The sequence below is a fragment of the Vipera berus genome, assembly GCF_964194415.1.
Source record: "Vipera berus genome assembly, chromosome: 1".
NCBI lineage: Eukaryota > Metazoa > Chordata > Lepidosauria > Squamata > Viperidae > Vipera > Vipera berus.
In genome coordinates, this window is record NC_138202.1 from 273875614 (window position 1) to 273897724 (window position 22111).

The 22111-nt window shown below is 38.3% G+C and overlaps 1 protein-coding gene across 1 annotated transcript; it reads right to left on the reverse strand.

Moving 5' to 3' along the window:
* Positions 1-733: 733 nt before the first annotated feature.
* Positions 734-19893, reverse strand: PPIL4 (peptidylprolyl isomerase like 4). Its single transcript, XM_081312491.1, has 13 exons — positions 19779-19893; positions 17914-17981; positions 17554-17618; positions 16440-16557; positions 14878-15020; positions 14143-14239; positions 12887-13003; positions 11752-11876; positions 10544-10610; positions 8760-8871; positions 7622-7718; positions 5358-5502; positions 734-1964 (listed from the first exon to the last, which is right to left on the reverse strand). Exons 1-13 carry the CDS (start codon positions 19846-19848, stop codon positions 1746-1748), a joined length of 1443 nt encoding a protein of 480 aa, XP_081168617.1. The 5' UTR covers positions 19849-19893; the 3' UTR covers positions 734-1745.
* Positions 19894-22111: the final 2218 nt, after the last annotated feature.

The following is a 22111-nucleotide window of genomic DNA, read 5'->3' on the forward strand; positions in this document are numbered from 1 at the left end:
AACCTGCAAATTTATAATATTTATTTTCTGTCTTTTAGCTTCCCAAAGAAAATTTTCTACCCTGCAAACCTGGTTAATCTGAGAAATCTTAAAGCAATCCAGTTTCAGTCAGATCATGGATAACTAGGGGAGAATTTTGATGGGATTTAAAACAGACCAAGGTTGAGCAGGTTCTTGAGTAGCACGATAGAGCAGCAATTAGTAATAGGCCAAAATATATTAGCTTTATAACTTAATGAAACTAATGATTTCTCACTACACGAAGTATGCTTTTCCTTTTTCAGACTAAAATAAAATTACAATTTGTTAGGATCCCATTCTGATTTAGAAACATTGTGATGTTAACACAATTGAATTCTTTCATTGCACTGTTTAATGAACAAATAGTCCATAGAAAATGTCATGCATTTGGGACAAATGTTTTAAAGGAGACAATCTAAGACTCATTTACAAATCACTTGCTTTTTTAAAAACTCGTAATAGCTGATGACAGGGTCTAATTAAAAAAAACTTAAAAGACAGAAAAAAATACTCTTTTAAAGATTATAGCTGTAGCTATAGTTTAACCAGCATGTTTGTTGATACTGTCTGCTTATATGGACAGGTAGTTACATCTTCCAGAACAAGTCATTGCCATATTTTGGTTTAGATATTTTGTGTTATAGACTCATTTGCTTTCATAAAATGAATCTAGTTAGAAGGGGGGGAAAACCCTACCACATACGTATAAGGAGACTGATAGCTTTTTTTATTAAGAATGTACAATTTTACATTACCAAAACAAAGCTAAATTTTAAAAAGCTGAATCCAAATACAAAACCCACAGGATTTGCTACAGCTTCCTAACTGACATAGATTTACTGATATATTTGCTGAAATAGATTGATGTTGCTATATTAGACGGCAGTGAAACTAAAGATTTGCACGGAGATATTGCAGCTAGTACAAAATGTGGTAGTCGTTCTTTTGTGGCAATCTAGGTGTGTCAATATTGTACACTGCTAAATAGTGCAAAGTGAGACTTCACATTTTCTCTCTGAAACGACGGGTATTTAGAGCCACTTCAATGAGATAAACTCTTAACAGTACCAACTGCATGGGCTAGTACGAATGATGAACTATGTATCGTACTAGTGTATATTTCCATTATATATATATATATATATATATATATATATATATATATATATATATATATATATATGCATATGTATATGTATATGTATATGTATATGTATATGTATGTATGTATGTATGTATATATATGTATATGTATATATATATATAAATAAAACTTCAACATTATCTATTTGTATAAATACAACAGGGAAGCCTCAACTGGCAACAAAAACAGATCTCCCTCATTCATGTAACTATACACGCTTCACTCACTAAGTTTCCTATGAGAAAAAGGGAAGTACATTCATCCAGTCTTGAATAAAGTCCTCCATATTCCTTTTAGAGTTAAAAGTGATTTAGAATTCCTTTCTGGCAGTAACAGTAGCAGATTGCTATTCTTAATAACCCAAACGCTGCAGACTCCTTGTTACTGTACTGTAGCATGAATTTCTCTTAATTTCTCTACAGTCTGCAGTTTTCAAAGGCAACAAACATAACAGTAGAATCCACCCAAGGAAGATATCCTCCCACAGAACTCCATGAGGCAGAATCAGAGGGAGCTTGAAGACCTTTTGGAAGGGGAGGCATTGGGCAGTTTCTAAGGCAGACAAATGCCAAGAATGTCCTTATTTATATTTGGACTTTTCCTTATTTCTGGACTTTTTAGGATTCCTGTCTGACTTTTTCTCTTCATAATGGTCTCTGTCCCAGGCTTCCTCGGAATGCTTGTCTTTAGACTTTTTGTGGTGGCTTTCTCTCTCCCGAGAACGGCTCCGGCATCTCTCTCGCTTGTCACTTTTTCTTTTCTCCCTATTGCATTCTTCTTTGTGCCTTCGGCTAGGCTCCTGAGAGAAGAAGGACGAAAATGCGGTTATTTGCACTGATGAAACAGATGAGCAGAGAAGAGGAGCAGGTAGAGCACTAAGAGTTTTCAAATTCTGCCTGCTCGTTTTCATGCTCGTCTTACAGAACGAATAGCAACGCACCAATTAATTCTAAGTAAATTATGCATTGCTAGACCTTTAATGGAAACCTCTGGGAAGAACAAAATAATCTATCCTGCATACGTATACAAATATGTGGGTTTGTTTTTTTTTAAAAAAAATTATGATTTGAAGTGTAAAACAATTTTTTCCCAAATTATTTTAATATAACATTTTAAGCTGCTTTTATTTCCTATTATGTTTCAGTTTACTCAATTTGGGATAATATCAACTTATTTTGTTAAAAAAAATAGGAAATATAAAAACAAAAAATTAGAAATTGCTGTGCTTCGTGATTTTATTTATTTATTTTATTTTAATCCCATTTATATCCCGCCCTTCTCCGAAGACTCAGGGCGGCTTACAATTTAAGCACAAATCAATGTGCTTAGCAATAGCCTTCATTCTATGTATATGCCTGCTTATTTAGGGCTTTCACACACACCCCCAAGTGGCATTATTACAAAGTGAGCTTATTGCCCCCAAAAATCTGGGTCCTCATTTTACCTACCTCAGAAGGATGGAAGGCTGAGTCAACCTTGAGCCTGGTGGGATGCAAACCTGCACTAATTGCAGGCAGCTGGTGTTACTTAAGGAGGCATTAGCCCACTGCTCCACCAAGGCTCTTTTAAAATTAAAAATACAGCATTAGTCAATCTACCTAATTTATGGTTGCTGACTTAAAGAGATAATTTTATCAAATTAAGGCAGTGACTGTCATTATTGGAGCCAATTGCAGACTTTTTTGAGTACCTCCAAAGAAAATTAACTATGAGGGGCCTTATAGTTAATTAGTACAGCAGGAGGTGAAGGTAAAGGGCAACTGCATTATTAGCAGTGTTCTAATATCTCAGGGGCTGCCACAAAGAAGAGGGAGTCAAGCTATTCTCCAAAGCACCTGAGGGAATGACAAGAAGCAACCGATGGAAACTAATCAAGGAGAGAAGCAACCTAGAACTAAGGAGAAACTTCCTGACAGTTAGAACAATTAATCAGTGGAACAACCTGCCTCCAGAAGCAGTGAATGCTCCAACACTGGAAGTTTTTAAGAAGAGACTGGACAGCCATTTGCCTGAAATGGTAGTTTCCTGCCTGATCAGGGGGTTGGACTAGATGACCTCCAAGGTCCTTTCCAACATCATCATCATCATCATTATCTATATTCCACTTCATTGATGTTTTTAGACAGCACTTTAGAACAATATTAAGTCAACAGGTTCTGGTTTCAAGGACCTTGCATTTTACAACTTATCAAGAGAACACTATTTACCATCAGAAGGAAATAAAATTTCAGGCAAAAAAGACATCCAAGTGGAAATGCACAATCAGACAACTAGAAACCCAGGACTGTATGAAAAGGGTGTACTCAAGAGTAAAGAGTGTGTGGATCATAAGCAGAAAAATCAGTAGTTCTGAAAAGCCTGAAATCTGATGAATTACTTGGAATGCTTGGTGGAGCAGTGGGCTAATGCCTCCTTAAGTAACACCAGCTGCCTGCAATTAGTGCAGGTTCGCGTCCCACCAGGCTCAAGGTTGACTCAGCCTTCCATCCTTCCGAGGTAGGTAAAATGAGGACCCAGATTGTTGGAGGCAATAAGCTGACTTTGTAATAATGCCGCTTGGGGGTGTGTGTGAAAGCCCTAAATAAGCAGGCATATACATAGAATGAAGGCTATTGCTAAGCACATTGGTTTGTGCTTCTTAGATTGTAAGACGCCCTGAGTCTTCGGAGAAGGGCAGGATATAAATGGGATTAAAAAAAAATAAATGCTGAGGGAATATTTAATAGCCAAAAACAGATATCCGATGAAATTATATTGGAGATAAAGCCAAAGGTTTCTTCTTATTTGCAAATGAATAAATAAGAATATAGCAAGATAACTAATTTAAACTAGTATCAGGAACAGTGCATAAAATGGCAGGGCAGAGAAAGAAATTGGGCATATTAAGCATACAAGAAGTATCACAGCACGCAAATAACTTTTTAAGATTTAGCAGTGAATCTGGTGAAGACAAGACAGAAACCTCCTCCAAAGAGAAGACAGCAATGCAAATAGTGAGGCCATAGTAGTCAGTGGCTTATTGTAAGAACATGGGGAAAAAAAGGACATGGGAGATGGCTCTTCCCTTCTTTCTCGTGTCGGAATCCATTTATATCATATTCATAAATGTATGTTTAAAACATTATTCCATGGATTCTGCCATCTCCCGAAGAGAAGAGAATGGATGTGTATTGAACCGGTATTAGGCATTTCAAAGGAAAGGAGAAGCCTTTTGAACTGGGGAAACAAAAGGGAGGGCTAGCATCTGGCTTGTGTCACGGAAGAGAGCAATAAACATGAAAGGTCCTAAGTTCCTTCTTCCCACGAGAGGGATGATACGAGATAAAGGATGGGGGACTGACCAAATGGGGCTAAGGGGGGTTAAACCGGGAACTCTATATAAGGGTTTAGTTCGTGGAATAATATTAAGTCCTGTCTCATTTCCTACAACCAAGCATGTCATAGTAAAGATTCTTTTTGGAATAGATATGACTCCAAGAATTTTGTCTTCCTAAGACGTGGTTTGGGGTGGGTCCTGACATCTCCTTTCATTCATATAAATAAGTTAATTAGCTCAGTAAATCTTTTACACTGCAGTCTTCATTTAACAGCTCTGCCATCACTGCACTGCAAACTATTGCCCCAAATTTGTGTTTGCAACGCTACAGAGCAGCTAAGCAACAGTAAGAATCTCTAATCTTTTCCAAGCTGTCATAAGGTTGGGGGGGGGGAGAGAGGGGATGAGATTAATTTTTGATAGTAACTAAGAACATTTTCCTACATCATAAAAAAAAACACCACACACACAGAAGCTAACAGATCACAGCTACATTTTCAAAAGGTCACTTGTGTCAGATTCTTAGCTCAAGCGTTTTTTTTTTCTTTTCTCTACCTATTGGCAAAGTTGAATTTCCTGTCTTTTATTGAGGTCATATTTTAGTTTTTCTAAAATGTTCTGCAGAGCTAAGGGGATTTCCAGTAGAGTGCAGAAGCCAAAAGAAGTCGTTAACAACGAGCAAGCTCTGTATTTGAAAATGGGAATGTAGAGAGTAAACTTTTCATCGATGCTGAGGCAGCAAATAGGATAACGCTGGAATAGGATATAAAGGGATGGACATCCTTAAAGGCGGGAAAAGCCCTAGGCCCTGCTCTCTTCTCACAGGAACGAACCAATTAAAGATAGCATTCCAATAAAAGGACAAACATTTAATACTTTGTTTTTTTTGCTCCTCTTCTCCTCCTCCTCCTCCTCCTCATCCGTGTTGTCTGAATGGTAATGCTTCCTCTTTTTATCAGAGTGCCTGTGGCTGCTTCTGGCTTCCTCCTCTTCATTCTCCAGCACAAGATCGTATTTGGAGCTACGGAGGTCTGTTAAGGAAAGCGTGACCAATAGCGTTGCCAGAAGGCAACGGGAGGCGGGAGGGAGAGAGAGTCCATAAATGCAGACACTGTATTTGAGCCAGTTGACCAGCGAAGGGCAAGGAAATAATTTGGCGGCACCCCTCAGACAGACGTAAAGGAATCGACTAGCAAATCATCCCTTTCAGGATTTCTTTGCAATGATTTTGCCAAGCTTTGAAACGCACCATTCTGAATGGAATTTTTTTTTAAAAAAAAAAAAATCATCCAGTTCTTACGTGTGGCCATCAGAATCCCAGATTTTTCTATTTCGTAACTGTTCTGAGACATAACTAGGCAGCGGCCGAAAGATTTCTGCGTGGTAAACGGATGGCGACCCTCCACTTCACAGCTTTACTTGTCAATTTTCCTGTATGACTCAGCCAGAATGCAAAGCAAAACTGTCTCTGTATAAGCAACATTAGGACTTTGAAAGAGGGAACTGACAGCGACACTTAATACACTATCTCCCCAATTCACAAGAAAGTGAAATTTAACTAGGAGGATCTATACTATAGCAAATACACTCACCACATGGAAACATATATTTTTTTTTGCAACTGTTAAAACAATTTTGATTCTGGCCCCAATTAGACACTGCTCATTTCCTACATAATAAAATTATCATAAAGCCTAAACAGGCCTTTAATTGAGGTTTCTCAGAAACACCTAAAAGAAGAAGCACTTGCCAGTGAACTCTTGATTTCCTAAATCTCACTTGGCTCTTCACTAAATATTACACGTATGAAAGCTGTATAACAAGAGAGCTTACATCACAGCCCCAAGAAAATAAGTTTGGAAATTTATTTATTTATTTATTAAATTTTTATACCGCCCTTCTCCCGAAGGACTCAGGGCGGTGTACAGGGCAATAAATATCAAAATATAAATACAAAAGTTAAAAAGAATTTAAAAAGGATTAAATAATTATGCCCAATATAATACAATAATAAAACTGTGTTAAAACTAGATCCAACCCCAAACCCATCAGACCAGGCCAGATTGTTCAAATAGATAAGTTTTTAAATCGCGCCGGAAGGAGCGAAGGTCGGGGGCCATCTGGAGCTCAACCGGCAAGCGGTTCCACAGGTCTGGCGCACCCACAGAGAACGCCCTCCCCCTGGGGGCCACCAATCGACATTCTCTGATCGGAGGGACCCTGAGGAGGCCCTCTCTGTGGGAGCGCACTGGACGGAGGGAGGTTGATGCCAGCAGCAGGTGCTGCCGTAGGTAATCCGGACCCATGCCATGTAGGGCTTTATAGGTCATTACCAGCACCTTGAATCTCACCCGGAGGGCAACTGGCAGCCAATGCAGCTCGCGGAGCAGAGGTGTAACATGGGAGTATCGGGAGACCCCCAACACCACTTGCGCGGCTGCATTCTGCACCAGTTGAAGCCTCCGAGTGGTCCTCAAGGGCAGCCCCATGTAGAGAGCGTTGCAGTAGTCCAAACGAGAGCTCACGAGCGCATGAGTGACTGTACGCAAGGCATCCCGGTCTAGATAGGGCCGCAACTGGCGCACCAGGCGAACCTGGGCGAAGGCCCCCCTAGTCACAGCTCCTATATGATCTTCTAAGGAGAGCTGTGAGTCTAGAAGGACCCCCAAGTTGCGAGCCCGATCTACTGGGGGTAATAACTCAATTAGATGCGGGAATGCAAATCCATCCATTAATATAACATTCAACATTAGATCTAGAGGTATTTAGCAATCTCTACAAATACTTTTAATATTGGTGCATAAAGTAGAATAATACGCATAACATTCCATATTCTATCTGTTCTGAATAGTTCCATATACATATTGAATGTTATATAAGGTATTGTTCTACTTATCTTTCTACTTATCTGAACACCAGGATGGTGTGCTGGTTAAGGTGCTGGACCAGGAGGAGAAGACTTGACTTCTAGTCCTTCCTTACGCATGGAAGACAGTTGAGTAATTTTGGACCAGCCACACCCCCTCAACTCTGGACTGGGAAGTCAAGAAATTCTTCTATCAACTCACAATCGACTAACACGACACTGCTTTTTAAAACAACTACGATGCATCATGCAATAATTTAATTGTTCAGGATACTCTTGCTTGGGTTTTGCTTTCTCTTTCAGACTTAACTTAGAAGTCTTGCTGTGGTCTTTTTCATATTCTTTGAAATCATCCTTGGTGTATTTCCCACCTGTTTATATAAAGAGAAGTAAGCTGGCGTTAATTTTGAATGCAAGGTGGTACGGAAAGAGCCATTCATTATTGCTGTGCAAAATAAACCTTTTTAGGGAGATCCTAATGAAATGGTAAAGGACATGGTGGCTTAATGGGTTAGGATGCTGAGCTTGTCGATCAGAAGGTCGACAGTTTGGCGGGTTGAATCCCGAGTGCCGCGTAACAGAGTGAGCACCTGTTACTCGTCCCAGCTTCTGCCAACCTAACAGTTCAAAAGCATGTAAAAATGCAAGTAGAAAAATAGGGACCACTACGGTGGGAAGGTAACAGCGTTCCGTGCACCTTTGGCGTCTAGTCATGCCGGCCACATGACCACGGAGATGTCCTCGGACAAGCGCTGGCTCTTCGGCTTTGAAACGGAGATGAGCACTGGCCCCTAGAGTCGGAAACAACTAGCACGCATGTGCGGGGGAACCTTTACCTTACCTTTACCTTTAATGAAATGGGCTCCAAACAGAAATAATATTTCAGAAACAGTTAAGGCCTCCGAGAGGCACCTGTCACGAGATCCCACACAGAAATCTAAACAAATAATTTGTGCTGCTTTGTGCTAACTTTTTTTTGATAAGCAGAGTAGAAATAGTCTGGTTCGCAAAGAATGCCAATTCTAATAATGGGCACATACACCTTTTGATCAGATTCAAATAGTTTGAGCTACTCCATTTCAGTCTATTAGCTACAGCATTAATGCTCTTAATACTGATAAAGCCAACTCCATAGTCAAAACTTCCAACATTTCAACATGCATTTATTTATTAAGCAAACTTAGCATTTTCTACTTAGCATCTTTCTATAATTACAAGATTGAAAAGTAGAATATGCACCTTTATAAATGGTTAATTGGGAAGGGATCGTATCTGAAGATATTTCATGGTCAACAAATCTATATATCTGACAAATACTTTCTGTGTCCCTCCCAAAACAGATTTGACATTGCCTATAATATAAGGAACTTAGATGGGTGGTATTAATAGAAATAATTTATACATCTTGTTACCTTTTCCTTTCCATTTCACCTTTGCAACAGATTGGCTAAAATCAACATGTATTCGCCTGTCGTCTATTAAGACATTGTCCATCTTAAAGTAAGCTTTCTCACAATCTTCTTCCTGATATATGTTTCAAAAGAAGTATAATTAAACTTAGAAAATTTATAACCACTCTTTGATGCCATCATAGAAGTGAGAAAAGTAGTTCTTGCTATAAAAATTTCTGACAGCATTAATACTGCCTAGCCTGCAGAGTCAGCTTAGGATGCACAATTCCAATGCCTTATTGTTAAGTAGAATCTGACTTTAATATAGAACTCCAGCGTTAACACACTAGTAGTTTCAGTACTTTACAATTCTTACAAAGATGGAATCACAGTTACTTCTTCAGGTTTCCAGTCTGTGGCTATGTTCACATGACAGGCTGAGCCACAAATTAGTCTATATTGTAAATTACATTGTAATTACATTGTGAACTTGTCCATCGGGTTAATTAATTGTTAATGAGAAGTTACCCATACTCTCTGGCATATTCTCCCACCAGAGGGAGAGGTGGGGCCTCACTCTCCTAGCTTTCTGAAAATATCTATATCTAGCTGGGAGCATCCAGTTGTGGGGCTGGTTAGTGCACTGAAGCCCTTCCTCCTGCCTTTTAAAAATCAAATTTTAACTATCCTTGCCTTATTTTAAATTTTTATATTCATTTTTTATGTTTTTAACATTTCATCTGTACACTGCACAGAGACCCTCTGTGAGGGAAACGGGCAGTTTCTAAATAAATAAACAGAGTGAATAATGGTTAGGCTAACCATGGGTGGCCAGGTAATGCCAATAAAACCAGCCTATAAACCAAGGGATCCCAAAGCATCCCAAACACATTCACGTGTTGATTTTCGGGGGTCATTTTATTTTTGTACATAATGGTAAACAAGAGGGAATCTTCCCTCTTAATCATTTATTATGTATATTTCAGAAGATGTGAAAAGCCCCATTTTTCCCTGCTAACTACTAAGAGTTTCTAACGGACGTTTCGCAGCATCATGCTCTTAGTTCTCCCCACTTAACCATGTTGCCCATTGTACCTTATTGCATTTCATTTAAAAAGGATGACGTGAAAGCGTAATTAATAATAATTTTAAAAAGAACAAAGTGGTTTCCAGATGTAAATGGAAATCTAGGAAGTACATCAAAGATAGGGAAAGGATATGCAGACTAAAAGCAGGAATTTCTTCTCCTAATGCTTGGAACTGATATATTTCAAATGCTAAGTGCTCTTTAGTAAAATTGTCAGGACCCACCCCAAACCACGTCTTAGGAAGACAAAACTCTTGGAGCCAAATCTTAGTCCAAAAGGAATCTTTACTATGACATGCTTGGTTGTAGGAGGCGAGACAGGACTTAATATTTCCACGAAGTAAACCCTTATAAAGAGTTCCCGGTTTAACCCCCCTTAATCCCCATTTGGTCAGTCCCCCATCCTTCCTCTCGTATCATCCATCTTGTGGGAAAAAGGAAGTTAGGACCCTTTTGTTTATTGCTGTCTTCCGTGACAAAACCCAGATGCTAGCCCCCCCTTTTGTTTCCCCAGTTCAAAAGGCTTCTCCTTTCCTTTGAAATGCCTATTGCCGGTTCAATACACATCTATCCTCTTCTCTTCGGGAGATGGCAGAATCCATGGGATAATGTTTGAAACATTCCATTTATGAATATGATATAAATGGATTCTGACAAAAATTGTACATAAAGCATTCATTTTGGTTTATATTCTTATACACTGTATATAGTTACACACCTTTTCAAACTCAATGAAGGCATAGCAGAGAGATTCACTAGTTTTCCAATCTCGAATCACTTCACAACTGAAAAATCAACGCATTTTGTTCAGGAAACCATACAGATAGCAGTTGTATGTCACGCAATATTCAGATATTTTTTTTTAATAAGCCATGGAAATCGTCCCATAGCTTTCACGGCACTCAGTCTGTGGAGGTCCTCATAAGCCACCATGGTATCAGAAGTTACAGTATGGATGATAAGAATGTGTGAGTTTAGTAGAACTACAAACAGAAGTCTTGCTTTTCACTTTCTATCCTATACTGCTATCTTTAGACCAGACATGTCAAGCTCACAACGTCACCTGATGTCGTGCAATGTATTGGAGCTTTTTCTCCATTGCCTGCAATGGGGTGGGCGCGGTTTCCTGATGACGCATCTGGCCCACGGGCCAGCAGTTTGACACCCCTGCTTTAGACCCAGGGATTAGTTTCAGGGTTGGACCAAGTTCTAATTTAGTTAACGAGGTCAGTAAGGATCACTGGGTTCAGTTTCAACATATTATACAATAAGCTTTAAAAGTGCATTCAGGTTAGCCATCACACCGAATTAGACAACCACTTTGTGACATCATTGATTTAGGATACAAAAAAGCCATTTAAAAAACCTAAGGAGAATAGACATACATATATTATAATAAATCAGAAAGAAAAAGTGCTGGAAGAGTCTACAGTAATTATTTTTCTAATACTTAATAAGTGGCATTGTAACAGTTGGCTCTCAGACTAAAGATTCAAGCAATCATATTTGATAATTCACAGTTCTTTCTTTAGCAGAGAAGAGGCCTGTCTCCATCCCGGAGCATTTTACTGTGAGTGAAAGACTCAAAATCCTTACCCTAAGACACACATAAGCATATTGAGCTTAAATTGAAAACAGTTCACTTGCTGAACTTCCCCTATCACTATTGTTTTCATCTTTTTAAAGTCTGCTAAAGAGAACTTTGTAAGATTTCCCCCTTAGGAAAAAACACTTTCAGATTAGGCAATCACCAAAGGTCTGAAAAGTATTTCTATCAATACAAGGTAATATCTATATTAAGTGTATTGCTAGGCCAGTGTGACTAAAAAAAAAAGTTCCTTGTGGATTTTTCACTAGCAAGGACTACATTTTGCACTTTTTATAAAAGGTCTGCTAATGTTGCCTTTGCAAATGTTCAACACTTACCTTTTTATAGAACCAAATCGGGAAAATATGATTTCAAGGTCTTCATCGGTTGTCACAGGATTAAGTTTGCAGACAAAAAGAACGTTTTCAGGTGGCTTGATATTTGCATCAGGTAAGTCTCCAACCTGGGGAACAATGCAAGACAGATTACTTTATTTTGCTTTACTTTATTCCAATACTCCTACAATTTGCACTAATGGGTACACATTATCAAAAGGACTCCCATTTTGTGAGAATGTGTACAACGTGAATATGCTATTCAAGGATATTCTGAAGCCTTAAGGATGGAAAAAGCAGATCTTTCTGTTCGATGACCTCTCTCTGATGAGATGCTTAAAAGATGATAGTTTTCTTAAAAAAACAATATGCTCCTGAGCTACAACTGAAATAGCAACTTGTGAAGAAGTCAAGGTTCATCCATCTCTTTTTTCGTGCTTGTGACTTCAGAGATTCTACAAAGATTAAGGACTGATTTATAAGCAATAATTGTGGTGTCAAGTTGTAACCTGATTTACTAATGAATCATATGTTTACTTTCAAAGACCATCAACAGAAGAAAAAACATTAAAGAGATTTATCAATTTAAATGCTTTTTAACACACCTGATTCATATATGTCATTAAAAAAGCCCAAGATTACAATAGATGATATTAAACAATCCTTATTCATGTCTTGCAATGAGTAGGGATTACTAAAGTTTTCATGGTAAGATATTAAAAATATAAATTATATGTATATATGTATACATATGTATAGGGGACGCGGTGGCTCAGTGGGTTAGGATGCTGAGCTTGCCGATCAAATGGTCGGCAGTTTGGCGGGTCGAATCCCGAGTGCCGCGTAACAGAGTGAGCGCCTGTTACTCGTCCCAGCTTCTGCCAACCTAGCAGTTCGAAAGCACGTAAAAAATGCAAGTAGAAAAATAGGGACCACTACGGTGGGAAGGTAACAGCATTCCGTGCGCCTTTGGCGTCTAGTCATGCCGGCCACGTGACCACGGAGACGTTCTCGGACAAGCGCTGGCTCTTCGGCTTTGAAATGGAGATGAGCACCGGCCCCTAGAGTTGGAAACGACTAACACGCATGTGCGGGGGAACCTTTACCTTTACCTTTATACATATGTATATGTATTTACCATTTCCAAGAGAATAGCCTGTGTTTTTGCTTCTTTCTCTGCCAGAATTTCTTCCACTTCATCCGTAGTCCTTCCTTTGAAGTCATCAATTTCTTCATCGGCACCTATTCTCCCACTCTGTCTTATTTAAAAACAAAGAGATAGATATTTAATACGGTTTAGAATGAATGCTTCATCTTTTTATAACACTTTGCAGCAGCGACCTGAAACTTTACCACACTTATCATGCACTGACTCTGCCATGCCTTGCAGCGGCCACTTACCTGCCCACCAGCATCCTTCTGAGCCACCTGGGACTTGCAACTTTCTGCCAGCTTCTCCACTAACTTTGCTTGTGGAAGCCAACAAGAAATTGCAAAGAGGTCCTTGCCTAACAACCCATGATTCTTGCTTAATCACAGCAATGGGAAGTGCTGGGATTGCTGTCACTAAATGATGCAGTCATGTGATATCGCACATTACAACTGCGTTACTCAGCAATGGAAATTCCAGATCTTATTACCACTGTTAACCGAGGACCACCTTTACTAAGGTTACACTTCTGCAGAAGGCAGTTACAGATTTCCATTCATTTTTCATTCTTCCCCTTTCCTTATCATTTTTTTTTCTTCGTTATCACCTTATCATCAGATGATAATTTTGTTCACTACCCAGAGTAACTTGGTGAGATGGGCAGCTAAATAAATTATAAAAAAAAGAAGTTAATGTGCACCCCTGTGTAATTGCCATATACATTTTTGGAAGCGTAATTATGTACATCGCCGCTAATGATACTTTTGTAATGTGGCATGGTTAGCACACCTTCTGTTTTCCCACAGAAAACACAGAGATCAGCAGTTAGTAAAGACATAGATGTGCATTCTCAGCAGGCACGTGCCTGAATTATACTTCTAACGTTGTTCATTATTTTGCAGGAATAATGGTGTGCACTCAAATATTGCAAAAAACAGTATATATTTAGAAAAGAATACTTGCAACTGTTGCCACTGATATTTTTCCTATCTTGAAGCTGAAACTAAGATTCTATTGAAACTGAAGAATCTGTATTATTGCCAATGAAAAGGACACAGTTGCTTTTATTGAGCAATATGTCCCCAAATTAAAGTCTTTTTCCCCCCCAAGTCAAACATGACCCTGGGCCACTGTGAGAACATAACAACAAAGTTCTATACATCTGCAAAATCAACAGGTACACTAGGGGAATATAAACATATTTCTTGATTAACTCCACACTCAAGTTAAAAAGCAACACTCACATCCAACTGTTCTTTGGTAGGTTCTGGTGAACGATCTGGTATTGCCAAACCAGGGGGATCATCAAATGGATCATCTAAGATCACCGTATGGTTTATCCTAAAGAGAAAACATATTCAGTTAAAGATTAAGTTCAAGGTTCCATTTCACAATAATTTTGAATATTAATTCACTGTTGCATCAAAAAACACCTACACAACAAAACTCATTTATCTGAAAACAAAATCTGTAAGTTAAACTTTATTTCAAATTTGACAGAGGGTGCATATGTTACTATAAAATTCAGACACTATAAAATTACACATTAACTGAAAGCATTCATCTGGCTTATGCTGAGAGGAAATTCAACAATTGCCTTCCAACAACAACAATTGCCTTCCAATTATATGAAATTTAGTTCATAAAATTGTTCTCTACTACCAAATATAGTTAAGAACTAATGTCATACATGAAAGGTATGACAGCAATAGGTTTAGGGGAGTTTGAAGAAACTCTTTTACCTCATTACACATAATTCATTTATGGAATTCACTTCCACAGCAAATGCTTAAAGAGTTTTGAAGTCATAGTAAATAGATCTATCAAAACTTTAGTGGTAATAGCATAACAATAGGGAAAACTATAGCTCCTTTTGATTTGGGTTTTGGAAGCCTGTGATAGACACAACTTTTGTTTAATTCAGCAGAATTTTGCTTACACTCTGCACTTTTATCAATTGTAGAAGATTTAGTTCATACCTGATGTCTTGATATGGAATGAAATCCTTATCGACAAAGGACTCATTAATTTTCATCAAAACATCCATGCCTTCTGTTACTTCACCAAACACTGTATGCACACCATTCAGATAATCTAAGCTTTCTCCTGTAGTAATAAGAAACTAAAAAAAAATCAAGAAAAATAATGAATTGGAATTGACAAACTAATGAAAATCTTCACCTATTCCATTTCAGTCTGTTGATACATTAGCTGATTTTGGATTCATTCACCAGAAAACCTTCTGATGTCACAAACTTTCTGTGAATTTTAGGCACTGAAGGTGGTGTCATATTGTAATGATTTCAGTCTTTCCTTGAGATTATTTCTGAGGCAATACAAGAGTCAATTGTTTGTTCTCTACAGGAATTTTGATTAGAGCTCCTCCACATTCAGTGATATGCTCAGGTTATTTAACTTGTCATACCTAACCATGTTGAGATCTAGTTCCACTAAGGTTTTCAGCAAACCCAGAAAACAATGTAATCTTACAACAAATCTACCATCGATGTAGTTGGTATGGCTGAATAAACTGAAGTTCAGTTTGGATTATATCAAAAGACGTCACCCAACAGTGTGAATTCACCCAATAGTGGAATAGTGGAGGAGTGGTCCATCTGCCAGAATTAATGAACCTTTATTGTCAAAGTACAACCATGTATACATTGAGATTAGCTGAGCCTCCCTTCGTGCTCCCACCCCCCAACTCACAGTGACAACAAACCTCCATTTTATTACACCATGTGAACTAATTGCACCACACACCGGCCTCGCAAGTCAATTCTGCATAAAGTTAAAAAAAATATTTCCCGTTCAAAAGCCTAACAGCCCACAGATAAAAGCTGTTTTTCAGCCTGTTGGTGTGGCTGGCTATACTCCTATATCTCCTACCCGATGGTAGGAGAGTAAAGAGTTACCGTCCAGGGTGTGAGTCATCGGAGAATTTTCCTCACTCTTCCAAGGCAACGAGCCCTGGCGATGTCATCCAGTGGTGTCAGGGGACAGCCCGCAATGTCTTGTGTTGTACTCACCACCCTCTGTAATACTTTCCTATCCGTGGCTGTCAGACCAGCATACCAAACCACAATACCATACGAGAGGACGCTCTCTATAGTAGACCGGTAAAAGAGGGAACAAATTATTTCTCAATTCTTCTTCCATACTGTTTAAATTTGCCACCAGAGCAAATCAAGCAGAAGAAGAGTGGAAATAAAGTCATGAAAAATCTTGTTACGGGAATAAAAATCTACCTAAATCATGCTGGCTATGATTCAAAGCTGACGACCAAATTTCTTGCTTTAAGTGAGATCCATTATGCCTCCTCTATCAGTCAAAATTGTTTGTACACCTAATTCCATGTTTATGAATAGTCTCGGTCACTTAAAATATGAAAGCATCTGGTTTGCTAATACTGCAGAAAAAACATATTTTTCCAATGTAATTTTTTTCCCATTTTGTTTTTTTTATATAATGTCACATCTGTGCTTTCAACTTCCATATGTCCTAATATGTTGACATGACTTTTCCAGATCTGTGGACATACCTGAGATCCATGCTGATCACCCCCATTGTTTACCATTGACACAGTTCCCTTTTTCTTGTGTTTAATTCTCGGTACTTTCTCCGCTTCAAAAAATCTAGCTTGATCACCATACAATTTGCTGAAACATGTACAAACAAATTATCAATCAGAATAAATTGCACAACTTTTAAAAACTAGCCATATGAGAGAAAAGAAACTGCAGTATAGTGCATGGAGAAGTACAAATTGACAGTTCTATTCATTTTTAACACTTTCAGAATCAGTTATATAACTGAGACTTTATATGTGTTTATTTTTCATATCACCCCAATCATAAGACTCTTGGTAGCACACAAAAAAACTTTAATAATCTTCATAGCAATATATTGCATTAATCTAAAACCAGAATAAGACACCATACACACATAAAATTGCATTATGTCTCGCCACACACATACAAAAAAAGCCCATCTTAAGTTGCTTCTGAAATGTCTACTATATTGGAGCAAATATAATTTCCAGGGAAAGATTCTTCCATAACATAGTGACTACTGTATAATTGAGGCAATTCCTTCTCCCTGACTTAGCAATCGCAATAGCACTTAGATTTATATACTGCTTCACAGTGCTTTACAGCCCTCTCTAAGCGGTTTACAGAGTCAGCATATTGCCCCCAACAATATGGGTCCTCATTTTACCAACCTCGGGTCAACCTTGAGCTGCTTCAGCATCAAACTGCTGGCAGTGAACAGTGAGTTAGCCTGCAACACTGCATCCTAACCACTGCGCCATCACGGTTCTTCAAGGAAATGAAGAATCACTAAATTATTTTCCCTCAGATGGTTCATATCAGATGCTCATATCAAGACATTCTAAGTAAAAGCTGTCCTTGGTGCCAAGCCATTTAAGGCTTTTTAGGTTAAAACCAGCAGTTTAATTTTTTCCTGCATATGTTGACCAAAGTGATTGATAAACTGCACAAAGACTTTCACTATCAAAGTTCATGATTTATTCTTCTTGTTCCAAGAAGATTACCGATAGGTAATCTAAATGAATGCCTATGCAAGAAGTAATAAATTCTGTTATATTCAAAAAGTTTTATTGACTATGCAAATCAAAACTAAACAATGTTTACCAAAATATGGATTCACCTCCACGACCAGTCCCCAGGGGGTCTCCAGTTTGTATGATAAAATCTCTCTGAAACAATGCGGAACACATATAATTTATTATTTAACATAATTTAAAAAATCCTCCTCATGTTATTAAGAATCTTCTCTGTGTGCCAATAATTACATAAGGCAGACTATGCTATTATTTCTGTTTTACAACTGAAGAAAGGAATTTAAACATACACATGCATGCATGATTAGGAAGAGGTCATTTAGCATATGTATTTCTTAGATTAAAATTGTATATCTACTATGTAAGACTCACAATTAAATTGTCTTATATATGAAGGAAAAGCAAAGGAAAAAAAATCAGATATGCTTACTTGAATATTATGTATAAGGCAGTAGTTGTAGTATTTGGTCTTGCAAAGTTTCAGGAAATTTAGACAAGCTAAAAGAAATAAAGACAAGACAATTGAAACAGCTATGGCCTTTGCCTAAAAGAAGCAAGCTATTCTTTCATACAAATTCAATAAAAAATGCCTAGCAACAATCCCCGGTAAGTTGCATGAAACAAATGGCACACCATGAATAAATGTTCAGATTAAAATGACAGAGAAATATTATCTATTTTTATCAAATCTTATAGAAAAAGAATATTGGAAAATGCAGGACTTATTTTCAACTAAGCAGTCCATTTTTTTTCTATATATGGACCTTAGACCAACAATACATGTTATAAACTTTAAAGGACATCTATGTTAATGTGCAGAGTGCCTTCCGTTCATATTAAGCAATCACAGCATGTTCTAATACATCCGTCTTCCAACCTTTTGGTTTGCCTCGGTTGCATTGAGTGAAGAGGAATTGCCTTGGGCCACATATAAAATATATAATTAATGTATATAAATCACATAATGTTAAAAAATTATCATGGAGGCCACATTGCTAGCTGTCTCAGTCCACATGCTGGACACACCTGTTCTAATATTACCTTATAGTGTCATCAATGCATACAGTGCTTTACAAAGTGAGAAAAAGCAGGCTCCTGTCCTAATTCCCAAAGTTCAGTACTATAAGAGGTACAAAGGAAGGTTAAAAAAAGGCAATGCAGGGACAAACAGGACAAAATATATAGTAATTCAGTTAGACAAGGACAGGATGTGGACTAACCATTAATGCAACATTTGGAAACATGCAAGCTTGTTAGAAAGCATGGAGAGGCAATGAGTTATCTTTTTTATACAGGTTTTATTTCTATGCTTTAATAACATCCTGATACATAAGAAGTTTAAATCTGAAGCTTTTCTTGCTTTTTATGGGGTAAGGAAGGGTTTTGTGGGGTAATCAATGGGAAATCAAGCTGCTACAAGTCAGATAGGAGTTTCAATGGAAATTGGGCAGAGAAAGTTATATTTACCGAGAATCTCATTAGTCAAGTTCAAAAAGCCAAGATGGAAAATGAGAATTAGCTGTGTTTTACTGTGAAATCACAGTAAAACAAGAGAGGAAAAATTTCATGTACTCAATGCGTGCAGTTGTTTCCCCCCCCCCAACCAATGCTTTTTATTAAATTCCAGATAAAATACAAGTCCGGAGTACTGATAACTGCCAAAACGGGGATGCCATTTATAATTCTCAAAGTAAATACTGTATAAAGTTATTAAAGAAATGGAGCCACCCTAAGTTTTTTTAAAAAAATATATAAAAGAGCTTTTCCACAGTCAGTCCAAGTTCTCCCTGGAAAAATAGAAGACTGAGATCTTTGGATCCCATGTGAAAAACTAGTATTAATTTCATTTAATTAATTTCAATATTAATATAATATTCAATAGTATTAATTCCATCACCCTAGCCCCACCTCCCGAGAGCATCGCTATCTCTGGAGTTGCTCCTATTCTGCATTTTGGGGAACTGCAGATTCTGAGGCATCCCTGAAAAATGTAGCGCTTTTTTTTTTGCACATTCCGCAAATGTTGTGCTAGCTCAGGGGTAGGCAACCTCGGCTCTTTTATGACTCATGGACTTCAACTCCCAGAATTCCTGAGTCAGCTATGCTGACTCAGGAATTCTGGGAGTTGAAGTCCATGAGTCATAAAAGAGCCGAGGTTGCCTACCCCTGTGCTAGCTTCTCCAAGCGCGGTAAACCCTGCTGGAGAAGTATCGCTAAACCGGATTTTTTCTGCAGTTGTCCAGAGGTTTCTGGCCCGGAATTTGTCCCACGCGGTACCCGTTGCACTCTCACTACCTCTCGGTCTCTCCTCCGTGTATAAATCAATCACCAGGTCTCCCAGCGTGGTCTCCAGGAGCACAGCCATGGCGCCTCTCCCAGCCGCCTTTCTGATCTTTCCGCCACGGTTTGCTCCTCCACGATCCCAGCATGCCTTGCGCGACTTCACTTCCTCCCTGGTTTGACAGCTGTAGACAAGCGGCGCTCTTTTCCAAGGCTCGGTTACCGTAGACTTACGACCGTAGAGTCGCCCTTCAAAGTTAGTGTGGGCACCACTGGCGGACTCCCGGAGGCCAGAAATGAACGTGATTCCGAGAAGACGGGGAAAGATTTGGCAGCGCTCGCAGGTCCAGCTTTGAACCATCTGGTCTCTAGACAAATCCACTTTCTAATTTGCTTACCTAGGTACTCTAATTGCTATAGGTACTGGAGGCCCACATGTTAAAACTATTTTTTATCCTGCTGTTTGAAAGCTGTTTGGCAGTTTGATCAAACAAACATCTCAAGATTTACTTGCTTGCTTGAATGCTACCTTGAATTCTACCCACCAATCAGTTGTACTTTTAACAGAAAGGCAGGCAAACTTCCTCTGTCTGGAATCTCTGAGAATCAGCTTGTTCTGCAATTCTGAAGACAGCCGACTTCAGAAATCCCCTTTCTTTTCTTCCAGGCAATTGGCTTTCTGTCTCAATTAATACAGAATTTTTGTGTGCTTCTTTTAAGCTGCAGATGTTGACTTTTTGCATAGAGATAGATAAATCTGAGAAACTAGAAGGAACATTATGTTCAGATCATATTACAGTGTTCTTTCCTCAGAACATGTAGCTTTCTTTCATGTGCAAAGACCCTTAAACAAGCAAACAGGAAAATAAAACATACAGGGTGAAATTATATATGTCTGGCCTGGCCAGCCTTTATAAACCTCTTGATTTAGTGATTATGAAAACTGGTTCAGAATTAAAGTTTTAGTCAAGATAATTTTTCTTCATTGCTTAAGTATCCATATTTAAGAAAATAGCCTACCTTTGAGCATGCTTCACCAAGGATAAACAGATGTATACTATCTTTCAAATCCTAGTAGTAGAATGCTGATCTTTTTTATATATTATTTTCTTCCTCAGGATCAATTCTTTCTTCATACCCTTTTGGTTATTCTTTTTACTAGCTATGTAGATTGGGAGGTAACTAAAAGTTTGCATAATTCTAGAGATGTTTAAAGAAAAATATGGTTTAAATATTCATTTAGCATTTGATATATCATAGTATTATCTCTCTATAAAACCAACAAATAAAAATCCAGTGTTTGAGTAGTAGTGGCACAGCAGCAATTCCCACCAACAAGCAGAAAGGCTTAGTGTGTTGTACAAAGCCAACCAATTATGGTTTATTCAATAAGCCATGACTGAACCATAACTTTCTCTTATATATATCATACATTAAAGTAGTTCCATATCCTCTCTTTTGGAGAGTCTAGAACAGCGGTTCCCAAACTTTTCTATACCTCGCACCCCTAGAATGCTTCTGATATATTTTCACACTGCTTACAAAAGTAATAAACTTATTTAAACAAATTTTGAATGACGTGAACATAAAAAATAATTTTGAAACTTCTAAACCCAAGTTTTCATACCCCCTGGAATATCGTCTTGCACCCCCAGGAGGTGCGAGCATCCGCGGTTGGGAAGCCCTGGTCTAGAAGCTTCCATATATTGAGACAGACCAATCATCCATTTACTCAGTAGTGACTCAGTGACTTCAAGGATTAAAGATTTTCTTTTCATAGCCCACAAGCATCATTTCAGATGCTTGAAATTGAACATGAGACTCTTTGAAATCAGCCCTAGGAAATATTCCCCCAATCAGTGATTACTGAATTAAAGGCTAGTTGTAGATGTGAAAGGCAATTCATATCTCACAGGGATGCAATTCATGTCTTCCCCCATCTCTCATGTTTTCTTTTTATCATTCCTTCCTCTTGAACTGCCAGGTAAACAGAGGGTTTCTGTCCATCATGACAGATTTAGTTACCTCTGAGGGAGGTATGTATGGATGCTCTGCCAGTTTATTTGCTGCTATGTACAGTGGACCAGTCTTCCCTTGCTGGGAGTGCCAGTCATCTTGCCAGTGGCCAATCTGATAAAAAACCACCCTCTAAACAAACCACGTGTGTACTTTATGTAATATAATTGAGGTTGGCCTCACTACAAAAAAAGGGAAGGTTAAACTTTTTATGAGCCCCTGTACAGTATTTTGAACCAAACATACAAAACAAAACTGCATGTGAATGTTTGGGGACAGGAGAGAGCATGCTACTAATTACTTTATATAAACAAGATCTTGAGTTTCAAGAA

Coding starts and splice junctions, on each gene's coding strand:
- PPIL4 (XM_081312491.1), bottom strand. CDS start 19,848: ATGGCTGTGCTCCTGGAGACCACGCTGGGAGACCTGGTGATTGATTTA. Junction 17,982..19,778: donor CACGGAGGAGAGACCGAGAG/GTAGTGAGAGTG, acceptor TATTTCTTTTAG/CTTGTCTAAATTTCCTGAAA. Junction 14,240..14,877: donor ATTCCATATCAAGACATCAG/GTATGAACTAAA, acceptor TTTTCTCTTTAG/GATAAACCATACGGTGATCT.